This window comes from Barbatula barbatula (assembly GCF_947034865.1).
Source record: "Barbatula barbatula genome assembly, chromosome: 22".
Taxonomy (NCBI): Eukaryota; Metazoa; Chordata; class Actinopteri; order Cypriniformes; family Nemacheilidae; genus Barbatula; species Barbatula barbatula.
In genome coordinates, this window is record NC_136785.1 from 397,779 (window position 1) to 418,858 (window position 21,080).

Consider the following 21,080-nt stretch of genomic DNA (forward strand, 5'->3'; position numbering starts at 1 on the left):
TTGATGCATTTCACTATTTCCATCAAAAAAGTGAAACTTGTAAATTATTTTAATTCATTACACGCAGACTGATATATTTCAAATGTTTTTTTATTTTAATTGTGATGATTATCGCTGACAACTAATTAAAATACCAAATTGATAAGGCGTTTTAATCTCAAAGACAAAGCATTTTGTCATAAAGTTAATAGATGCAGTTATTAAAGTTACAGTGCAGTAGATGAGTCAATGCAGTTATTAAAGTTACAGCGCTTTCCCATTCATTCTCCTTCACAAATCCTTCCTGGTGGAACACTCGGTCTCACAACCTTCAAAAAACGACTTCAAACTCATCTCTTCTGTGAATACTTGACAGACAAACTAACCCTCTCTCATCTCTCCACAGGTGTTGTTCTGGGTTTTGTTGAATCTAGTATCTTTGTATTAGCACCTATTGTATTATTGCTCTTTTATCACATATCACTTATTGCTCCATAAACTCTCTGTAAGTCACTTTGGATAAAAGCGTCTGCTAAATGACTCAATGTAAGTGACTATATGTACTGTTAAATGTGTTATTTTAAAGACCCAGAAGTGGAATGTAAAGAAAATCACACAGAACTCAGGATAAAAGTATCACATTTTATTTTCACATTAAGTTTTGCAATTTATCAATACATATTAATTCTGCTGTTAATCTGCAGTAGAAGATTTAAACTAAACTATAACTGAACCACGATCATGGAATGATGAAAACAAAATCTATATATTAATATCTTACCATTTTAATGCACATCATGTCAAGTGATGTTTGTTTTAAATAGAATCAGTGTGTGTGTGTGTGTATATTACTGATCTGTGATACAGCTTTAACTATCTATTATATCTATTAAAATGAATCAAATTCAGGAGATGATTGAGCCATGATGTCTGTCAGTCTGCTTTTTTATCAGTCACCGTCTTTGGTCCGTTGGCTGTGGAGCCGTTAGATGTTCCATTACATTCAGCCTGAGAACAAGAAAACCACAAACATCAACTTGAGAGCATATCTGCTTATTTCTCTTTCTCCAAAACAGACCAAATGTAGAATATTTTCACTCACTGCTTTGTGTTGATCTGTGGGATTAGCTGCTGTCTGATCCACCGCTGCTTTGTTCCAGAAGCGTCTGATGATGGGTGTGATGATGGGACTGATGATGGGATAGATGTAGGGCTCCAGGAAGCGCTTGTACACCCACAGCAGGACAGGAATCACAATACAGGGAATGCAAACCATCTCTCCGACTGAACACCACAGCGAGCCACCTGAAACAATCCACATGACACGTCATTATAACATGTCGTGTAATAAAAGGTTTGACAGTCAGTCGGGCAGATCAGTCTATATGTCTGCCTACTGTTTTATCTATTAGCAGTAAAGAGTCTTTCTGGTTGATTCGTACATATTCAAATCAAAGTTAGCTAGCTCCATGCTAGCCTCATGCTAACTGCTCCCATCCTGTGTAACTTATTCTCATAAATTACGTTTATAAATAGCGACACACTTATTTCATAACTACTGATTATGTATAATAGGAGTGCGCGGTGTGTGTGTACAGTGTAAAGACACGTTAGAACGGTGTTAATGTGGGTTAAACTCACCTCGCTCTTCCTGCGCTGTCAAATACTCCGCGATTGACAGCGAAATATCGCGAGAACGATCCCAAAACGCAGCGGCGCCGCCATATTGGACAGGGAAATACTGCGGTATAAACACATTTAGCAATGTAGACCAAATCACTTTTATCGTGACATTTTATTGTTCTTTTAAGTCTTGGGTGTGTACTCCATACAAAGCAGAATTCCGTTTACCGTGAACCGTTACTGTGCACTATTGCGCTGCTCTAACTTTGGCAGTTGACAAAATAGCTTATGGTGCATTGCTGCCACCAACTGGGCAAGAGTTTAAAGCCTTAAATCCTTTCGTTTAAAGCAGTTGTTGGGTGTTTTGATGAAGTCAATGTCCTATTCATGTTTCCATATTCAGATTACAGAATAATTCAAGGCTCTGTAGCTAATGAAACAAGACAATATTGTGTAATTTCCCCACTGACCCTTTGGTACACACGTTTTTGGACTCAAAGTTGCCTACCCTTTACTTCTTTACCACCATAGTTCTTGCAGATTTGTATTTGTGATTCTATCTTTAACCTTTGCAGTAATAGACGAATGTCACCTTGAATATGTGCAGTTGCTTGTACCCACTTTTCATTATTTCCATTTCCATTTAGGCATTTGGCAGATGCTTTTATCCAAAGTGACTTACATTGCATTATCTTATACATTTATACACAGGTATCTGCAATCCCCTGAGGTCAGGCACACAACCTTGTGTTGTTAACACAATGATCTTACCACTGAGCATGCATTTCCATGCATATTTACATTTACATTGAGTCATTTAGCAGATGCTTTTATCCAAAGAGACTTACAGAGAGTTCAAGGAGCAATAAGTGATATGTGATAAAAGAGCAATAATACAATAGGTGCTAATACAAAGATACTAGTTTCAACAAAAGCTAGACACTACCTGTTGAGAGAAGAGGGTTAGTGTACGTTTTATTTATTAATTTATTATTAATTTTTTCTCATTTGTCTGTCAAGTATCTTTTTAGTATCCTACAAAGATTTCATAAACTACACACGCACTCAGTTTGCCTTTTCACCCTGTTGGGGGCATTAACTTACTCTTTATGTCTTAAGAACACATGAACCAAAATACCAAGACAAAACGTATGTCTTTACGAAAGTGTGTTTATTGCATTACCAGAAAACAAGTTTAATTTATATACAAAACTGTACAATTATTTGCGCAGTCTCAATATATCTAGAAATATAGAAATCTAACAGCTGGGGAAGATTCTGTTAAATTCTGTCTGAAATGAAAGGCCTCTTATAGAGGTTTAGATTTAATAAGGCAAAACTAAAATTGGCAAAGACCTGAAAGGATGCAGATGCAAAACTCACATTACATTCACACTGTAACATATGATTCACATACAGACTGTGTGTTTGATCTCAGGCTCAGATGTGTCAAATCCCTGTTATTACTCTGTGAACACTGCAGTTGAGTATGTTTTGACGTTAATGTGTAAGTAAATCAAACTCAATGATGTCACTATGCATCTGTGAAAGCGGGTTTGGATTGAACCTGTGTTTGGCGCATCAGGAAAACAAGATAAACATAAAAAAACACTGAAACAAAAATCAGTGACAATCAGAGAAACAGTGTGTTAAGTGTGTAGCTTTACAATTCAATAATATATTGTGTCATTTAATGCAATATGATAACAAACCTTCATATACTGTACGTATGTGGCACTGTTTTGAGCTCATGATGCGACTTCATTAATTATAATGGTTCTTAATCAAAGCCTCTAGTGAAAAGCAAAAAATAACCTTACACATGCTCCTTACACATACCAAAAATATACAGATTAAAATGTGAAAACAATTGTTTTTAATATTTTGTGAAATATTCTAAATATCACTTCAGTAACAATAAAAATATTACAGTCTTATTGCAATACTGTCTAATAATACTTACAGATCATTTCAAAGCAATACAAACAAAGAGCTTTTAAAAAGAATCGCACTGAAATGTCTGAGGAAGAACATTTTTATCAGAGTCAAATTAATATTATGACTGAAATTACTAAAGACTAAATTCAGCTAAATTTTCCTACAGGACAAACATTATTTGAGCAAGTCAACAAATCCCAAATTTCATATGGATTTAAGTGAGTATTGTGGATGTTGTTTGTGTAGTAAAGCATTCAGTCTGAGCTGCTTCAGTCACACACAGGCTCTTCATACAGTCTGTCTGTGTTTTTATTTCATTCTCAATGAATGTAGAAAGTTACGCTTTAAAAAACTAAATGATCTGGTTTACTGTCAACTTCATCCTCAGCAGCATCCATGTCTCATGAAGCAGATGCTAAATACTTGATTCCGAACTATTGAGATGTTCACCACCTGACACACACATTCATGAATCTCTTCAGTCATTCATGTTCAGATGATGAATGTTTTGTGCTTAAATGTTGAAAACATCTCTTATAGAGACAGGGGACTCTGAAGATAACTACTCATGATCACACACACATTTACACACGCACACACACACACATCCACACGGTCGCACGCACACACGCACGCGCATTTACACACACGCACGTACACCCGCAGACACACAATTACACGCACGCACGGATGCACACACACGCAGTCTGGTTTAAGACTTCTGTTGATCCACCGGTGTCATTCGGATGTGAGTTCCGTTCTTCTCCTCCGGGTCGTCTGGTTTGCCGCTCACAGGTGTGTACGACGTGTTTTTCTTTACAGATGAGAACTAAAGAACAGAATAAAAACAGATGATGAGACTAGAAATAATATCGCAGTGTCACAGACGTGAAAACATCGCACCCAATGAGGCTTTTCGTCAGATGTGAATGTAAATACTGTTCATATTTGAATAAGATCAGAGCAGATGAAACGGAAGTTGAGTTTCATACAGTAACCGAGCGGGACACATACAGTTACACTTACACACAAAACTAATAAACATAATAAATCTGTGTTTCTCAAGACCTTCACCTGTGGTGACATGAGCCTCTATAACTTTCCAGATACATGATAATATTTACTAAAAAATGTTTAACACGATCCTGCAAAGTCTTGAGCTGAATGATTGACTTTGTTCACACGAGAACACAGAGATCTCCTTTGAGATATGAGAGTCTGAAATGTCAAGACTTTCTGCTGAATCAAAGCGTTCCGTGGGAAAATGCAGCGTGATTATCATGGAAAGCTGAACTTTGACACGCACCTCATTCTGTCTGAGTCGCACGAGGAGGACGATGGTGATGAGAAGCAGAACGACTCCCAGAGCCACCAGAATGAGAGGAAAATAAGAGACCAGTGTCACGATCAACAGGAGCTTCTGAATCCTGGCGGCCGACACGTCATCGATCAGCACGGACTGCAGATTTAACAACACATGATAGACATTTGACTCAAACTCATCTACAGTCAGTACATACTGTAAACTCTAAACATGTGTGTTATACATGCACATCAAATACTCATTCAATACACACTTTATTACATTTCTTACTCCGTGTTTCTGGATTGTTTTCTAGTAGAAAAATAGAAACCTTCTTTGATGAACATTGACCTGAGAAACAAAACCATTTGTCTTATGGAAACCAAAAGTGTTTTTGTGTAAAGATATTTGCCTGTGGGGTAAAAATACACTTAATTCACAAGGGAAAAAAGTTTCGTTTTCTTACCACATTTGCAGATAATTTTACTAGTTTGAATCACTATTTTGTCAAGGTAAACCTGATACTGGAAAATAAAACAAAACAAGCAAAAAGTGTTTTTTGTACATAAAGAACTAAATAAAACATTGAATCTTTTCAGGATACTTAGTTTTTCTGATTAATATAAATAAAATACATTGAAAAATGAGTGGAGAAAATAATCTTGTTTTCCATACGAAGTTAAATTGTGTTTTGACCATTGACAGATTCTTTTCTTGTTTGAAGCATTTATTAAATGTATTTTCTCAGAAGAAAAGACTCAATATCTTAATTCTGCTTCTCAAGTTTAAGGAGAAGTTATTTTTATTCATATATTCACTTTTAATAGTTAGTTTTATTGCTACTATGGAAGGAAAACGGGGCAAATATTGAAGTCCTTTAATCTATTTAAATATTTTTATAATATGTTTTACAGCAGCTCAATTCACTCACTTGTTCACTCGTGCACTAAAGTTCATTTTTACATTATTTGTCACGTTTATTGTATTAGTTTTTAATAAAGAGAACAAAACAAATGTTTGCCACGTTTATTTGCTATTACATTAATTACGTTTAATAAAATTACTTAATATATTTAAACTAAACGCTGTTATTTATGACATTCATTTAATCTGCTTATTCTCAAAAAGTAGAAAATAACTGTCAACAAGATCAAACACAAGTATATAAACGTGCATTCGTGTCATCAACGGTCACTCTCCTCCAGCTGATTCTAAACAAACGGTTGATTTGCGTTGTATCATGGGAAATATGAGTGAGCGATCGGATGTACACTCAAAATCGGAATGCATTGTGGGTAAAAAGTAGCGGACAACACCACAAAATGTCGATATAGTGCACTATATAGGAGAATGTGGAGTTCAGGAACAAATGTGAAGGGTGTTAATGAAGTGATGAGGGACAGGTGACTGTGATGTCACTGCAGGGGGCGGAGTTTACTCCATACAGTTATATCTCACCTCGTTCATAAACGCGACAGGAAAGATGGTGTTGTTTAGATTCCTGGTTAAACTGAGAACAAACAACAACACCGCAACCTTTAACACAATAACAAAGCACACACACACAGACTGTTTATCAGCGATATATCAGAGAGGAAAACATTACTCACGGAAAGCCGGATATTCTCTCGAGTCGAACGTTGATCTGAGCTCTCTTCATGGCACGCACAGGCGCACCCATCGTCTGAAGACAAACACGAGGAAAGCGATTAAATCAAGTTGAGAAGATAAGAGAATATGTGTTGGGTTCTGTGCTTACAGGGTTCAGATCCAGAAAGGTCTGATGAAGCTCATGAACCGGAGAAATGCCGTCTATGGCGTCTGAGTACTTCTTATCACCCAGGTGAAAGTGAGCGAAGGAGACGACCACAGGAGCTCCTGAAACACGCAAACAAACATCAGCATCTTGAAAAGAATCCTCACATGTCATGGAGGTCATCGAATGTCAAAGTATGCCACAGTAAAACATTACTGTCATGTCAGAGAGTTTTCATTTCATGTACATCAGACACTACAGAAGCTTTTTACTGTTATTGCATTACATTTATGAGAACTGAAGCTTTAAATGTCACAAATCATAATGCTCATAGGAAAAAAGGAATTGCACGCTACAATACTTTCATGCTATTTCTTTAGTTTGCAGTATGTACAGTGTGGAAGATTTCCTACGTTCCTCTAAACCTAAGCACACTGTGAGAAATCCCAGAACGCATTTCACAAAACATCATTATTCCGGAGACGTGTAACGACATAAAATCATGATCACGACAACAGCGTAGTACATCAGAGGAAAACTCCACATCTCTCACAGTGTTTTAGAAACAACTTCAAACATATCTTTTCCATCAATACTGTCAAAAAACACAAACCCTCTCTCTCAACAGGAATTATAAAGAAATATCTTCTTATGTATTATTGCCTCCATGCGACAAATTGCTTTATTATTTCTAAGTCCCTTTGGATAAAAGCATCTGCTTTGTAATGTATATGTAAATGTAATGATATCAGTACAACAGAGTGTTCACTGCTGAGTACACTAGTGCTCCATTGTGAACACAACGAACGCTGCACACATAGTATGATAGTGGTCACAGATGTTGGCGGTGTGTTTTGTCTTCTCTAAAAGCAGAAATCCCCCCCGTCATTGTTTGAACAATGGCATCTTTACTACGAGCCCGGACAAATATCATGAGATCTCATCCTGTCCCCATAATGAAGGAAGGAAACATTATAGACATCTGTGACCTTCACGAGCAGGAGGAACGCCACGGAGTTACTCTGTAATGTTTCTGGGACAGAGGTGAGAGTTTTCCAGAACCATGTTTGACAACAAAGTGTGTGTGTGTGCACATGTACGTGTGTGTGTGTGTGTGTGTGTGTGTGTGTGTGTGTGTGCGTGCGTGCGTGCGTGCGTGTGTGTGTGGGTGTGTGCGTGTGTGTGTGAAGAAGTTATTTCACACACCTGTTCACACAAGTGTATGGGACAGAGGTGACTCTTCGTAACATGAGCGCAGTGTTTAATAAAACTGTGACGAATAAATGCAGTAATGCAGCGTACACAAGAGAAATTAATCTGATATCTGTTCTGAGATTATTCTGTTTATTATATGTAGTGGTTTTCTGGAACTCTGTTTCGCACGTACACACACACACACACACACACACACACACACTCTCCATAGACGTAGTGATTTTTATACCGTACAAACTGTATATTCTATTCCCTATCCCTAAACTAACATCACAGAAAACCTTTGAAATTTCCTTCTTTAAAAAAAGATCCTTCAGTTTTTTTAAGTGATTCAGTTTACGAGGACCCAGAAGTGCCCATAAACATTGTTTACGTTGTTAAACATTATACGTATGTCATTACACATATTTGTATCCTGGTAAATGTTCAGGCTTGTGATTCAGTAATGTTGTGGTTGATCACAGCCTCCATGTGTATATTTTATTCACGTGTGAGATGTCATTGATGTGTCAGAGATACAGGAGATCATCACGCACCTTTACGACAGGTAGAGACGTCCACCACACCGTCATCCATACATTTGCCAGGCGTCATACAGAATCCTTCATTTTCTGGGTTGTTTTTTCCGCTGGCCAGAGCGGCGCGGGGTGGCGTGAAGCGATACGCAGGGATTCCTTTCACCTCCACCTCCTTCTCAAAGCGCATGTGAATGGACCTGTGGAAACAAGCGCAACACATCAGAATGATCACAAACGTCTGCCGTCCAACAACACAATATCACATCAAGAAATCTTTCATTTTATTTAACAGAAGAATTGATGGTGAACTGTCACTGTTACGTGACACGGATGACAGGTTTGACCCTGAGCGTAACCTCTGACCTCACAGTACTTCACTGAAGCATCTGGAGAAGTCTGAAGTGTTTTTACTGCTCAGGAAACCTTTAATCGAGAGGAAGATCGCTCTCTCAATCTCACTCACTCACAGCCGATCGTTTCACATCAGGGAAATGAGTTTTCCGGACACAATGATCGAATGGTGTATAAAGGTTACACATGTTGTTCTGATGGACGCCTTTCCTTCAAGATCTGGGTGAGGAGTCAATCGGAAAGTGCAAGGAGATGTCCGTGTGCCAGCACAATAAAACCACAGCCCGCTTCTCATGAGCATCTGGGCTAAAAGTGTTTGGAAAACATTCCAGTTTGAGTCCACGCACGCAAGCAAGCGTGTGTGTGTCAGCGCACCGTCACGCCATGATCGATGGATTCTTTCCATACAGAACAAAGATGGGCGGTGTGCATTTCAGGTCAAAGACCCTGACCAAAATAAAGACCAGAAGGGAGACGGGGGTCAGGTGACGGGCCAGCAAAAAACACGCCTGAATTTAGGAGCTTCTAAAGTAACAGCCTGCGTCACAACATGTCATACATCAATAACATACCGACATTAAAAACGCAACATAATGAATAAAAGAGGAAACCATTTAGCTACACGCACACACACACAAACAAATGCACGCACGCACGCACGTACACACACACACACACACACACACACGTACACACAAACTGATGAGGGCAGGAATTTGGGAGGATAAGACCTTTGCTCTGATATCTGGAAGATTTCTTAAATTGGTGGAGAGGTTAAAAAAACAGAACCAAGTTTCTTTTCTAACCCTAAACCTCTATTAAAAGGCAACTTCTGACATTTCTCATCTTTAAAATCATTGCACTTAAAATATCTTAAACTGCGTATCGGTCAACAGTGACATAAAATATCTAGGATTGCATTTTTGCATGATCCTGAATGAACTATATTTTTATTTGTAACTGCTTCATGCCTCATATTTCTCAAGTGTTTTATCCAGAAATAAAGTAGAGAAGGAAAACATTTACTTCAATAATCTCCAAAAATAAAATGCAATCAATTTCAATAAGAATGTGAATGTAAATCAATGGTGTCTTGTTCACCCGTTCAAGCTCTTAAACGTGTCTAAAGAAAACATCAGATCAGATCGCAGATTTCGGTTTCATCTCAAGGTCACACAGCGCTCTTCAACACATTATTCTCTATAGACTTTATTCTGCTTTAATGTGGCTTTCAGCAAACATCAGGGAGCCGCTGTAAAAACATTCATCAGTCGGAATACACCGATGTTTATATATAATATAGAGCTTCGGCAGTCACGTGACCTATACTGGCAGGCCGTGACAGACAGGAGCCAATGTGAAATAAATGGCGCCAGCAAGAGTTTCAAGGCAACAGCGTTCACTGCGCACTTTGATTCAAAAGATCTGTTCATAGCAAAACTGAATAGATTAAACATAACAGATCCTATAAAGCCCATGGGTTGCTTTAAACGCATATTAATAAAGAAACACTTACAGATACTTTCCTGACCTGCTGGATCCTAATATCCTAATAATCCTAATCATTAATGAACACATTTATAAATTACTTTAACATATTTTCTTAACGGCAAGAACTACTATGAATTTTAATGAAATATAAAATGAATTGTTCTATTAATATCCGATTACCAAACACGGACTAATAGTTAATTTTGATCTGATGAGTCCGTCTACATATCCAGGTGCTCTTCTGTATGTGACCTTCGGTTGAGAGTGAATGACTTTAACACACGTGTGTTCTGTTACATCACAGTCTATTCTGAAGGTCCGGATGATGTGTGAATCAAAGCCCTCCACCCAAAACAAAACAGCCCACCAGCGTAACTATGTGTCCTGCCAACACCATCCCTCAAAATACAACAATAAACAATGTCTGGAGACTGCACACATCCATAACTCAACACAGTAATAGCACAGAGGTTTGTCCTGTTATAATGATGAGGTCACCTGCAGAGGTCGGCCGTGAAGACATTCAGACGCTCGCTTTTCTCCAGAAACGGATGAAAGGCGCTTCCGTCTGAGCCGTTGATCATGTTACTCTGATTGGTTTTCCAGAACGACAGCATCCTGAAACACCAAACACATGCCAGGATTATACACAGTGTGATTGTGTACGCTTTTGTACAGCTATTGGAGTGTTTGGATGATGCTTTACTTCTGTCCCTGCCAGGTGTAAATACGGCCGAAGTCCAGGTAGTTTTGCTCTCCGGTGTGATACACAAACTCTCCATCATCACTGCCGTTTTTCTGATGACGCAAGAAACAAATTCATTCATCATTCATGATCTAAACCAGCAGAAGAATATGCTAACAAGTACAAAAAAACTAAAACATAAACAAACATAAATAAATGTGTAAATGAGTTTTGATTTCAATGGTGTGAATGTGAATCTTACGTTGAGCAGAAGGCCAAAGTGTTCGTCCACCTCTGGTTTGATGGTTTTAAGTCGACTGAGCAGCGGATCTTTAAAACCCCACAGAAGTTCATTCACCGTGTGTGTCATGAACATGGTCGTGCCAATAGAGCCCATATACATGGAGATACCAGAGGAAACCCAGAATCCTGCACCTTTGATCTTATTCATCACCGCCTGTTTGAGACGAGAGAGAGAGAGAGAGAAAATTCATTATTTCAACAAAGACATAATCACTCATACATTATTAAAATGAAAACCATTTACAACAATACATCACAACCACCTTCTTCACTTGCTTGATATTAAACGTTTTCATTACCCCACATATAGAAAAAAGGATTCAGTATCACTGACCGATTCATAATACTTATACTTCAAAAACAATCGACTCTTTACCAAAGCCCTCAACATATTTACAGGATCAGTTGCACCATTACAACGCAACCAAATCGCCAAATTTTGCCGTAGCAAAGAGAAAACTGATGAACTATTTTCTCTTGTTTGAGACACTTTATCTTGTTCCAAACTATTTGTCAACATAAAACCAAGATTATGGCTCAACACACTTAATACACCAACAACTCCCAATACTTTTGAACAACCAATAAATACAGTATATGTACACCCACAAAATAAACACTCCTCTTCTCGCAAAAATTCTTCTTCTGCAGATCCCCACTTCTTTTTTCAATGGGCTTATATATAAAGACCTCCAACAATGAAGCCCCTGGCTCAACAAAATCACTCCACTTTGTTTCTGGAAGGTCTTTCAATGATTTCATATATTTAAAAACTTGAAACAACTGCGATACAGTGCTTTCTTAGAAATAGTGTCAAAAGAACCAAGTTCAAGAGTTTGAAAAGAAAGCCATCTTCCACCAGACTCCTTCCTCCCTACATTCACTGTACATCCACACTTATGTTGGGGAATACTGTATATTCTCAGTTATTTCAACTTCCCATGGCAGTACAGGAAAGCTGCTTGAAGTCAATCAAAACGGCCATACTTCCTTTAGTCGACCATCGATCATCTTTCATATTCCTGCTCTCACCAAGCTTGTGCACACAGCCTGTGATGTTAACACTTGATATACACTTTATATATACTTTTTATTGTGTTTATTTACATATACTTTATTTGATATTTCATATTTGATCTCTTACTCTGCACCTTATTTTATTTTGACTCTGATGTTTGAACTTATTCTATGTCTTTTGTTATATGTTCAATGCTTTGGCAATATTGTAAGAACACACAATCATGCCGATAAAGTGCCTTGAAATTGAAAACTGAGAGAGAGAGACGGAGATGGAGAGAGATGAAAAGATGTGTGTGTGTCTCACCACAGCTGGGATGTTCACTGTGGTCACCATATCCACATCAGGATCTCCCACAGATCTCTCCCGGAGAAACACGAATCTCTTTGGTGTGTAAGCAGAAACTTTGGTTCCATTATCCACGAAAGTCACGTTGCGTTTAGGTCTGTACTGTCTGGATTGAGGCAGAATCACAAAAGATGAGCACACATTCATGATCTACTATATATTACAATGGTAAAGAACAGCAGAATGTGAATCTCATGTTTCATGTATGACATTGACGGTCGTTGACGGTTACAACAAAAGAAGAAAACTTGCGGTAGACCACACATATGCTGTATGACTATAGAGAATACAATCCATTCTAAGAAGTACATCACACCAAAACAAACACAGCTGAAGTTCACTTCAATATTCACTTCAAGCTCTTATTCTCACATGATTGTGCCGAACACTGCAGAAGTTTTGTATCGATTTATCTGTTTACTGTCTTTTACATTTACCAGTTGAATGTAAACAGACGGTTGAGAGAGTCGACCTTCGTGAAGCGTGCGTTTGTTAAACCGCCACAGACTTTGATATTTGTTTAAGAAAGCAAACACGAACACACACCCTTCAGTTCCAGCTTATGAAACATCATCACATCTGCTTCTGTGTGTATAATGTGATCTAAAGACCTTTAACTGAAACGAAGAAAAGCGTGTGTGTGTGAGAAGAGAATTATCTTTCCCAACGTTTGTGATGGTCTTTAAATAACAGATGCATGATGGGACAATGACAGGAAATGAAAGTTTTCATGATCTTGAACGTCATACGTGTGTTATACAATCAGCACATAACTTATTTCAGAATTCGTTTCCTGCATTTATTCTTATGCCACGCCCCTAACACATGACGGACAGATCACACTATAGCAAGGCTTTAAATACATTTCTAGACTGATTCATCTGCATCAAGATAAATGTATAGCTGTATGTGTATAGCTATCATTAGTAATTGTGTGTATGTTGTGTGTCCGTGTGTAGTTTTACATGACTAACGATAAGTGTGTAACTCACAGTTTTTATCACAATTTTCTTCAAAGAAAAATGAAAGCTGCTTTCCAATCGCACACTTTATTGATGTAACGAATGAGACACGAAGAAACGTTTGAATTCCAGCCATTATTTTATCCTGTGTGATGTCACGCCACGGCTTCATACCTGAAGGTGTACGGGCCCATTTCTGTCACGCGAGGTTTAGCTTCTCCTTTCAGGAAGGCGTCTGGATTGGTGACGTTGAAGAAGAAGAACTGCAGATAAATTGGAGGAGGCGGATTCTTCCAGCTGGCAAAGATTTTTTTGCCTTCTGTCAGAGTCATCTCCTAAACACACACAAAACAATTGAATGTGTGAGAGCTTTAGAACAACCGTGAGGATTTATTCGGGTGTTGATGACCATCGGACATTTCTTTCTCATCTCATCACTTGATCAAACACTGTAGTTCTGTAGAAATGACAGTATTACTGCAGCAGTTTGCCAGTAACTTACTGTAGATTTACATTTGTGTCATTTACTGGCAACAGTTTGTTCAAAGCAAATGATCATTAAACATGAAAGTCTTTATCTTTACAGAAAAAACCTGATAAAATAACAGCCTCATGCAAAGCATTCTGGGAACCAAAATTAGAAAAAGGTTTATGCGGATTCCCAGATTTTTTCTGTAAAGATAAAGACTTTCATGTTTAATGATCATTTATCTTTGAACAAACTGTTGCAGATATAAATTAGATAAATAAAAATCGACAGTAATATACTGGCAATTAGCCGATGTTTACAGTGTCAATATCCAGCAAAATCATGAAGTTTAGAGATCTGTTAGTTCTGAGTCCATCACATCAGATCAGATCAGATGGACGAGATGAGACGACAGACTCACACACAGAGGACCGAATAATGAAACACTACCGATGCAATAAAAGGTCAAATATTTTACACTTATTCACATTTTATAAAGACGGGTTTTTTGTTAAACAATCATGTGAAGAGTCAGTGGGACAAATGTGATCTGAGTATAATGGCATCAGGTTTGGGATGACTGGACCCTCGAGGGCTGTTGGGACAGTGTATCGATCACAGGGGAGATCTGGGCTGAGGAAACAACGGTTGACAAAAATGAGGCCAGAGATCACAAAGAGCAGAGGTTCACATTCACAAACCATCATGACTCATGCACTTCATCTCAAACATTATTCAATATTTCATCTTATCTAAAGAGTCTGTTTTTCCTTTTCATTCTCTGTGAAACACAAAGTGACAGCAGGTGCTTGACATGTTTAGAATATATGTAGAGTAGTGTGAACGGCCCACAACACAAGACATGTTGAGAAATTAGTAAACAAGAGTAAATGACCTAGTGTTTTTTTCCGATGTTTTGTGTAAAGCTGCTATGCAGCAGTGCACTCTGGGAAAAGTTTGTGTTTAGGTTTAACCACGACCCAGAAAGTTACACAATAAAAACCTGAACACAAATCCTGCGAACACTGGTCACATGACCTTGAAAGAATTGTACAGAATGACCCACAATGCATTGCTCTAACAGAGGTCATTTCACATTTAAACCAAATAACGTATCCCCAATGTTCTATGAATGATGATAACCCTGTATAACCACTGTAACACACACACCAAACAGATCACATGACCGGCGGCTTACAGTCATTCCTGAAATAAACCGAAGGACTCGCTTTAACTTTCTTTTGTAATGCAACGATACACAAACAAGCCCTCCAGAAGAAACAATGAGCTGCTTGTACTCGTGCCAAAACTTTAGCTACAACACCAAACAATATCCACTGTGAATCCCTCTGATTCATTCTTCAGCAATAAAGATGAATGACGTGCGTGTGAGACGGTTGCTATGTGGTTGCTAGGGTGCACTGATGGTTCTGTAGTCGGACAGATGTTGACTGATACACACACACATTTTTTCCTGTAGCTCAGTGGTTAGATCAGGCGCTAGCAACACCAAGGTCATGGGTTTGATGCCAGGGGTTTGCACAAATGTATAGTATAATGCAGTGTAAGTGGCTTTGAATAAGAGCATCTGCCAAATGCATGAATGTAAATGTACAGTAACAGTGGTGTTCCCTTAACAAACAGCACTAGTTAGGGAGCAGGCTGTCTGTTATACATTGAGTTATATGAGGACTCAAAACTCTCGGACTGGTTGCACCAGCTGGACATAACAAAGTTGGGAGTAAGCCCAACGCCAGGCCTAACTACGTCCAGACATCTGAAACCACGACCAGGCCTAGCTATGCTCAGCTGAAAATGCGCGTCCCCACGGCCACATTTTACCGCATTGAGAGTGACATTATTACTGCCTCTGATCAATGACTAAAAGAGGAACAATAATTAGATCAACGAAAATAAAAACAAGACAATATGCTTAAGGAAATAGAAACAACTAAGTAAGCCTACATGCAAATGTAATGAGGAAAGAAAGACATTCAGTCAATGAAGCAGCGCTCCGTCCCGTCTCTTCCATGTATAACAGCGGTGAACTAAAAGTCAGTGCTGCTAAAACAGAACCTAAAACTGAATCCTTCAACTCGTCCAGTAGAACAAAAATGGTAACACTTTACATTAGGGTATCCTTTATGAAGCATTTATAAATGTGTTCATTAATGATTAGTAAGTCCTTTACAAATGCATTATAAAGCAGTTATAACCGCGTGAATAAAAAGGGATTCTGAGCAGGTATAAGAAAAACAACACAACACCCTTCCGTGTCCAGACTGACAGACTGTATTAAAAACAACATCAAGATAATAATCAATCTGCTTTCCGTTCAAATAAATGATGAATAAATACATGTATTAAACATTTATAACATGTGAATAAGGCCAAAGGTGAAGAAGACAAACACAAACACACAGATATAATAAAGAGTCGCACACTTTTCATTCTGAAATCAAGTGTGAACGAAGAGAACCAGCGATCATAAACTCTTCACACTTCTCCATTCTTTCCTTCTGATTGTTTACGTGTTTATGTTGTCGCACATGTTTAAAGTGAACTCGCGGTGTTACAAATGATTTCAGATCAGATCAGGAGATGTTTTTGATGTTTGGGCGGTTCAAAGTAAAGTCAGTAAAGCGAGGAGGAGTGTGTGCTGTTATTCTGGGCTACAGTTATTCCTGCACACATCTGCTGTCACACTTCAGTCTTTCACAGAAACACACAGAGCTGATTTACACATCATTCATAATGACATCACTGGAAAACGTTCTCATCAAATCTATTTAGCTTTTAAAGTTACGTCCACTCACTTTTAAATGTCTCAATCGACACAAGCAACTTGTGTGTATAAACACACGCACACACACACACACACACACAGATCCATGAATACACACAAAGTGTGTCCTGTTATCCAAGAACTTCCACAGTCAAACACATTTACATACAGACACAGAGAGAGAGAGAGAGAGAGAGAAAGAGAGAGAGAGGTTTGCATCTGCTCTGCATGGTGAAGCACAGAATCTCATTTGTTGTGAGGTTAAGCCGACACAAATCATTTTCAGTTCTGCCTCTTTTTTCTTACAAAGTTGTTAAGAAGCTCTTGGTGTTAAAGAGAGGAATTCTTCTTCTTGTGTTCTTTATAATCTATTCTCATCGTGGTCCCGTGCTCACATTAAACACACGTCTCAAACCACATGAGCTTTCTGTTTCATCCGTGAGCGTGTCGAGTGCACACGCTTCTGGTCATTTCCTGATGATTTCATGACATTCACAAAACGCACCTGTGTGTCTATATAGACACGGTGTATGAGAAAGCATCTGGTGCTTTGATGAGATTCTGATGAAAGAAGACTTTCTTACCCCTTTGATTTTGTTGTGTATTATGGTCTGGAGGACACCGGACACAAAGAGAGTGATTCCAGCGATGAGGAGAAGAGCGCTGATAACTCCAGTGGTGTACACACAGCAGGTTTTTTTCCTCATGATGATGGAAACTTCAGAAAACTCAACACACACAGTAAGAGAGAGAGAGAGAGAGAGAGAGAGAGCTGAGCTGTAACAGATGGAGTTTCTCTTGTAACAGTATTTCATATGAACCCACAGCAGCGTTCAGCTCTCTATTTGAATGAATGACAACAGCTCACGTCACCAACACACCACAACACGAGGGAGGGGAGGGACTAAACTCTCTATGTGTGTGTGTGTGTGTGTGTGTGTGTGCGCGCGTGTGTGTGTGGAGGGACCAAACTCTCTCTGTGAGTGTGTGTGTGTGTGTGTGTGTGTGTGTGTGTGTGTGTGTGTGTGCGTGCGTGTGTGGAGGGACCAAACTCTGTGTGTGTGTGTGTGTGTGTGGAGGGACCAAACTCTCTCTGTGAGTGTGTGTGTGTGTGTGTGTGTGTGTATGTGTGTGTGTATGTGTGTGGAGGGAGGGACCAAACTCTCTGTGTGTGTGTGTGTGTGTGTGTGTAAAACCTTTTATACACCACAATAAACAAACACCACAAACTAAACACTAATGATGTTTAAAGTACCATAAAGCAATTCTTGAGTAAAAGTGTTGCCAGAAAATGACTTCGGTAGAAGTGAAAAAAACTTCTAGAATATTGAGTAAAAGTCTTAAAGTATCTGATAAATATTGTACTTAAGTATCAAAATAACTTTTTATATGAAATCTACTGAAGTATTTAAAGTAGCTGAAGAAAATGTTGTTAATAAAATGTTTATTTTCTTCAGCATAAAGATATGGCGCTTACATAGAAATGTTCAACTTTGAAAAAGCTCCGTCTCAAGTTTATCTGGATCTACATCTCTATCAAAACACAAGTTCAGAAAGCACAACTTTATAACTTTATTAAAGGATAATTCCCTCTCGCCCCTGATATTAGAACAACTCGGAACAAATGTGTCCGTCCATTACTACTTTCTTTCCTTGCGTTTCCAGCCAGTCATATGATCATTCAATGAAACAGAAATGTGCTGTTTCTCTTCAAAAGAAGAAGCGGCACATTAAAACCTTTAAAACCCAGACAGCACCTTTCTCCACATTGAGCTTTAACACAAGATTTGTTCAGCAGTGTTGTGATGACCTGATCGCTGACTCTGCTATTTCACTTCTGTTTAGATGCTTTTATGTTGCAGTAATGAACATGTTTCAGAGTCAAAGTCTGCAGAAATATAAAGACTCAAGTAAAGATAGAGATACTCTCAAAAAACCCTTAAATGAACATTCTGTCACCATTTCCTACTATGGGAGTCAATGGGGGTCTTGATCTGTCTGGTTATGAGCATTCTTACAAACATCTTTCTCTGTGTTCATCAGAACAAAGACATTTACACACATTTGGAACGAATCAAAGGCGATGAAATGATGACAGAATTTTCATATTTAGGTGAACTTCCCCTTTTAGTATTTTTACTTTGTTACATTCCAACACAACCTTCATTTCCTTAATCCAAAAAGAAAAATCTGATTTCATGAAATTCATTTGACAATTTGAAACCATTTTCAAACATCTGAAAAGTAATGGGTTCATATGTTTCACACATCTACTTTGAAGGTTTGAAAAAGATTCATGAAAATGTCACAAAAGCTACAAAATTCATAACAGCTATGTGAAAGTCAAGGTCTCTCTCTCATCAGTGTACGTCTGTGTGAGGTGTGTTTTAGAGAAGTGTATCAGTGTGCTCATGTGATGACGAGGTATGTGACCTACAGTACATGTGTCATATAGATTTAGAAGAACAAAGACGACCTCTGACCTCTACATGCTTGACACAGTCAGCGGTCAGTCAAGAACATCTGAGGGTGTGGATCGGCCGCTCAGAGAGAGAGGAACTTACCCTTTAACTCAGTAATGGGAACATGTTATTCCCTGCATGAAGAAATCACTGAACACACTATAAGATTCATATCTCAGCTGGTGTGAATAACAGATGTTAACAGAGTCTCTGTGTCTGTGTATAAACGTTCACACTGTATCTGCCCTGAGTTCTCATGTGAAGAAACGTCCAGAAGAACAAAGAACTTCACAGGTGACCAGAGTTAAAACATTCCAGAATACTACGAGACTCTGTTACCATGGTAACCTGCAGCCCATGATAACACACGTCCCTCTGTGAAGGGTGTGTCGGAGGTCCAGAGAATGATCTAAAGCATCAGAAGAAGAGAAATAATGTCAGTGTCATCTCTGATACCTCCTGCTGGTGGACTTTATATCTGTAAGGTGTGTGTGTAACAGATCTGTGACTCCGGATCTTCTCTTGCTCATAAACTCTAAGTGTTTCGAGAGAGCATCACATTTACAGCGACTTGAATCCCAACTGTGGCTGTGAATGATATTATGGTCTGGATTCAAGTGTTTTTGTCATTCTGCACTGCCTTTAGATCTAACACAACATTTTTGTTCAACAGTACAGAGCAGTTGTCAAGGGGGATGCTGGGAATGTGTGTCAGGTCCTGCGGCGGGGGCCTCACTGAGGTCCTGTACGCTACATACTACTAATCTGAGGAGAGGGGGACAGACCCCCTGAAAAAAGCCTGTCTGTCTGTGTATGTGTTCTTTATAAAGTGGGTGTCATGAAAATGCAAATATATGATCAAAAACTGGTTTTAAGACATTTAAAACAATCTGTATATCTGTCTGTCTGTCTGTCTGTCTGTCTACTCTTCTCTCCATCTGTCTGTCTACTCCTCTGTATGTATGTCTGTCTGTCTACTCCTCTGTATGTATATCTGTCTGTCTGTCTGTCTGTCTGTCTGTCTACTCATCTCTATGTCTGTCTGTCTGTCTGTCTGTCTGTCTGTCTGTCTGTCTACTAATCTCTGTTTGTCTGTTTGTCTGTCTGTCTGCGTCTCTCCCTGTCTGTGTGTGTGTGTGTGTGGGCAGTATTATCAGTGAGACCCGTCATCACCCCTCCTCAGTCATGAATACATTAGAGGCTCATTTGTGAGTCTCCTCACTGCTCTGGATGAACACAGGGCCTCTGAACGCCACATAAATCAAAGAAAAGCATGAAACACTCCTGAACAAAACCCGCCGGGCCGATGGCCCATACATTCCTTCACTACACCCAACAAGACGATACAGAGAACTGCAGCAGAAATTCACTTCCAGCACCTCATCATGTTATTTGAGTTTACATCTACTTTTTTTGCAGACGTCGAGCAATTTGTCACAAGAGTCAACAACAAACGGCGTACACAGAACTGAGTTTATAGCACAGAGCAAAATGTATAAACACGATGATGTGCTGTATGGGTTTCGTCATCATTATAAAATCTTCAGTGTCTTTATTTAAAAGCGGATCAAAGGATCAGGAGCCCCGGCGACACAAACATCACAAGAGAACAACAATAGATGTTCATGGACCCCTGTGTTGATGAGGATGAGGGTCTTTATGTCATCAGCTCAGTGATGAAAGATTTACTGTTGTGTTTTGTTTTCGGGAGGAGACGCCACAGTTTCAATCGCATGTGATCATGAAGGAAAAAACAATGATGGGGCCCCTGTGTTCCTGCAGAAGAGCGACCGGACCCTTCATGACACACTGAGATCCAGAACATGAACATACAGGAAAATAAACCAAAACCGCGTGTGTGTGTGTGTGTGTGT

General features: G+C 38.9%; 2 protein-coding genes across 2 annotated transcripts; both read right to left on the reverse strand.

Moving 5' to 3' along the window:
• Positions 1-607: 607 nt before the first annotated feature.
• c21h18orf32 (chromosome 21 C18orf32 homolog) lies at positions 608-1,897 on the reverse strand. The gene is made up of 3 exons (XM_079486080.1): positions 1,621-1,897; positions 1,082-1,284; positions 608-987 (listed from the first exon to the last, which is right to left on the reverse strand). Exons 2-3 carry the CDS (start codon positions 1,253-1,255, stop codon positions 913-915), a joined length of 249 nt encoding a protein of 82 aa, XP_079342206.1. The 5' UTR covers positions 1,256-1,284; positions 1,621-1,897; the 3' UTR covers positions 608-912.
• Positions 1,898-2,754: 857 nt separating this feature from the next.
• Positions 2,755-17,595, reverse strand: scarb2b (scavenger receptor class B, member 2b). Its single transcript, XM_079486081.1, has 12 exons — positions 17,329-17,595; positions 13,665-13,825; positions 12,487-12,634; positions 11,122-11,316; positions 10,881-10,972; positions 10,673-10,792; positions 8,351-8,529; positions 6,603-6,721; positions 6,454-6,527; positions 6,302-6,353; positions 4,847-4,999; positions 2,755-4,369 (listed from the first exon to the last, which is right to left on the reverse strand). Exons 1-12 carry the CDS (start codon positions 17,557-17,559, stop codon positions 4,253-4,255), a joined length of 1,641 nt encoding a protein of 546 aa, XP_079342207.1. The 5' UTR covers positions 17,560-17,595; the 3' UTR covers positions 2,755-4,252.
• Positions 17,596-21,080: the final 3,485 nt, after the last annotated feature.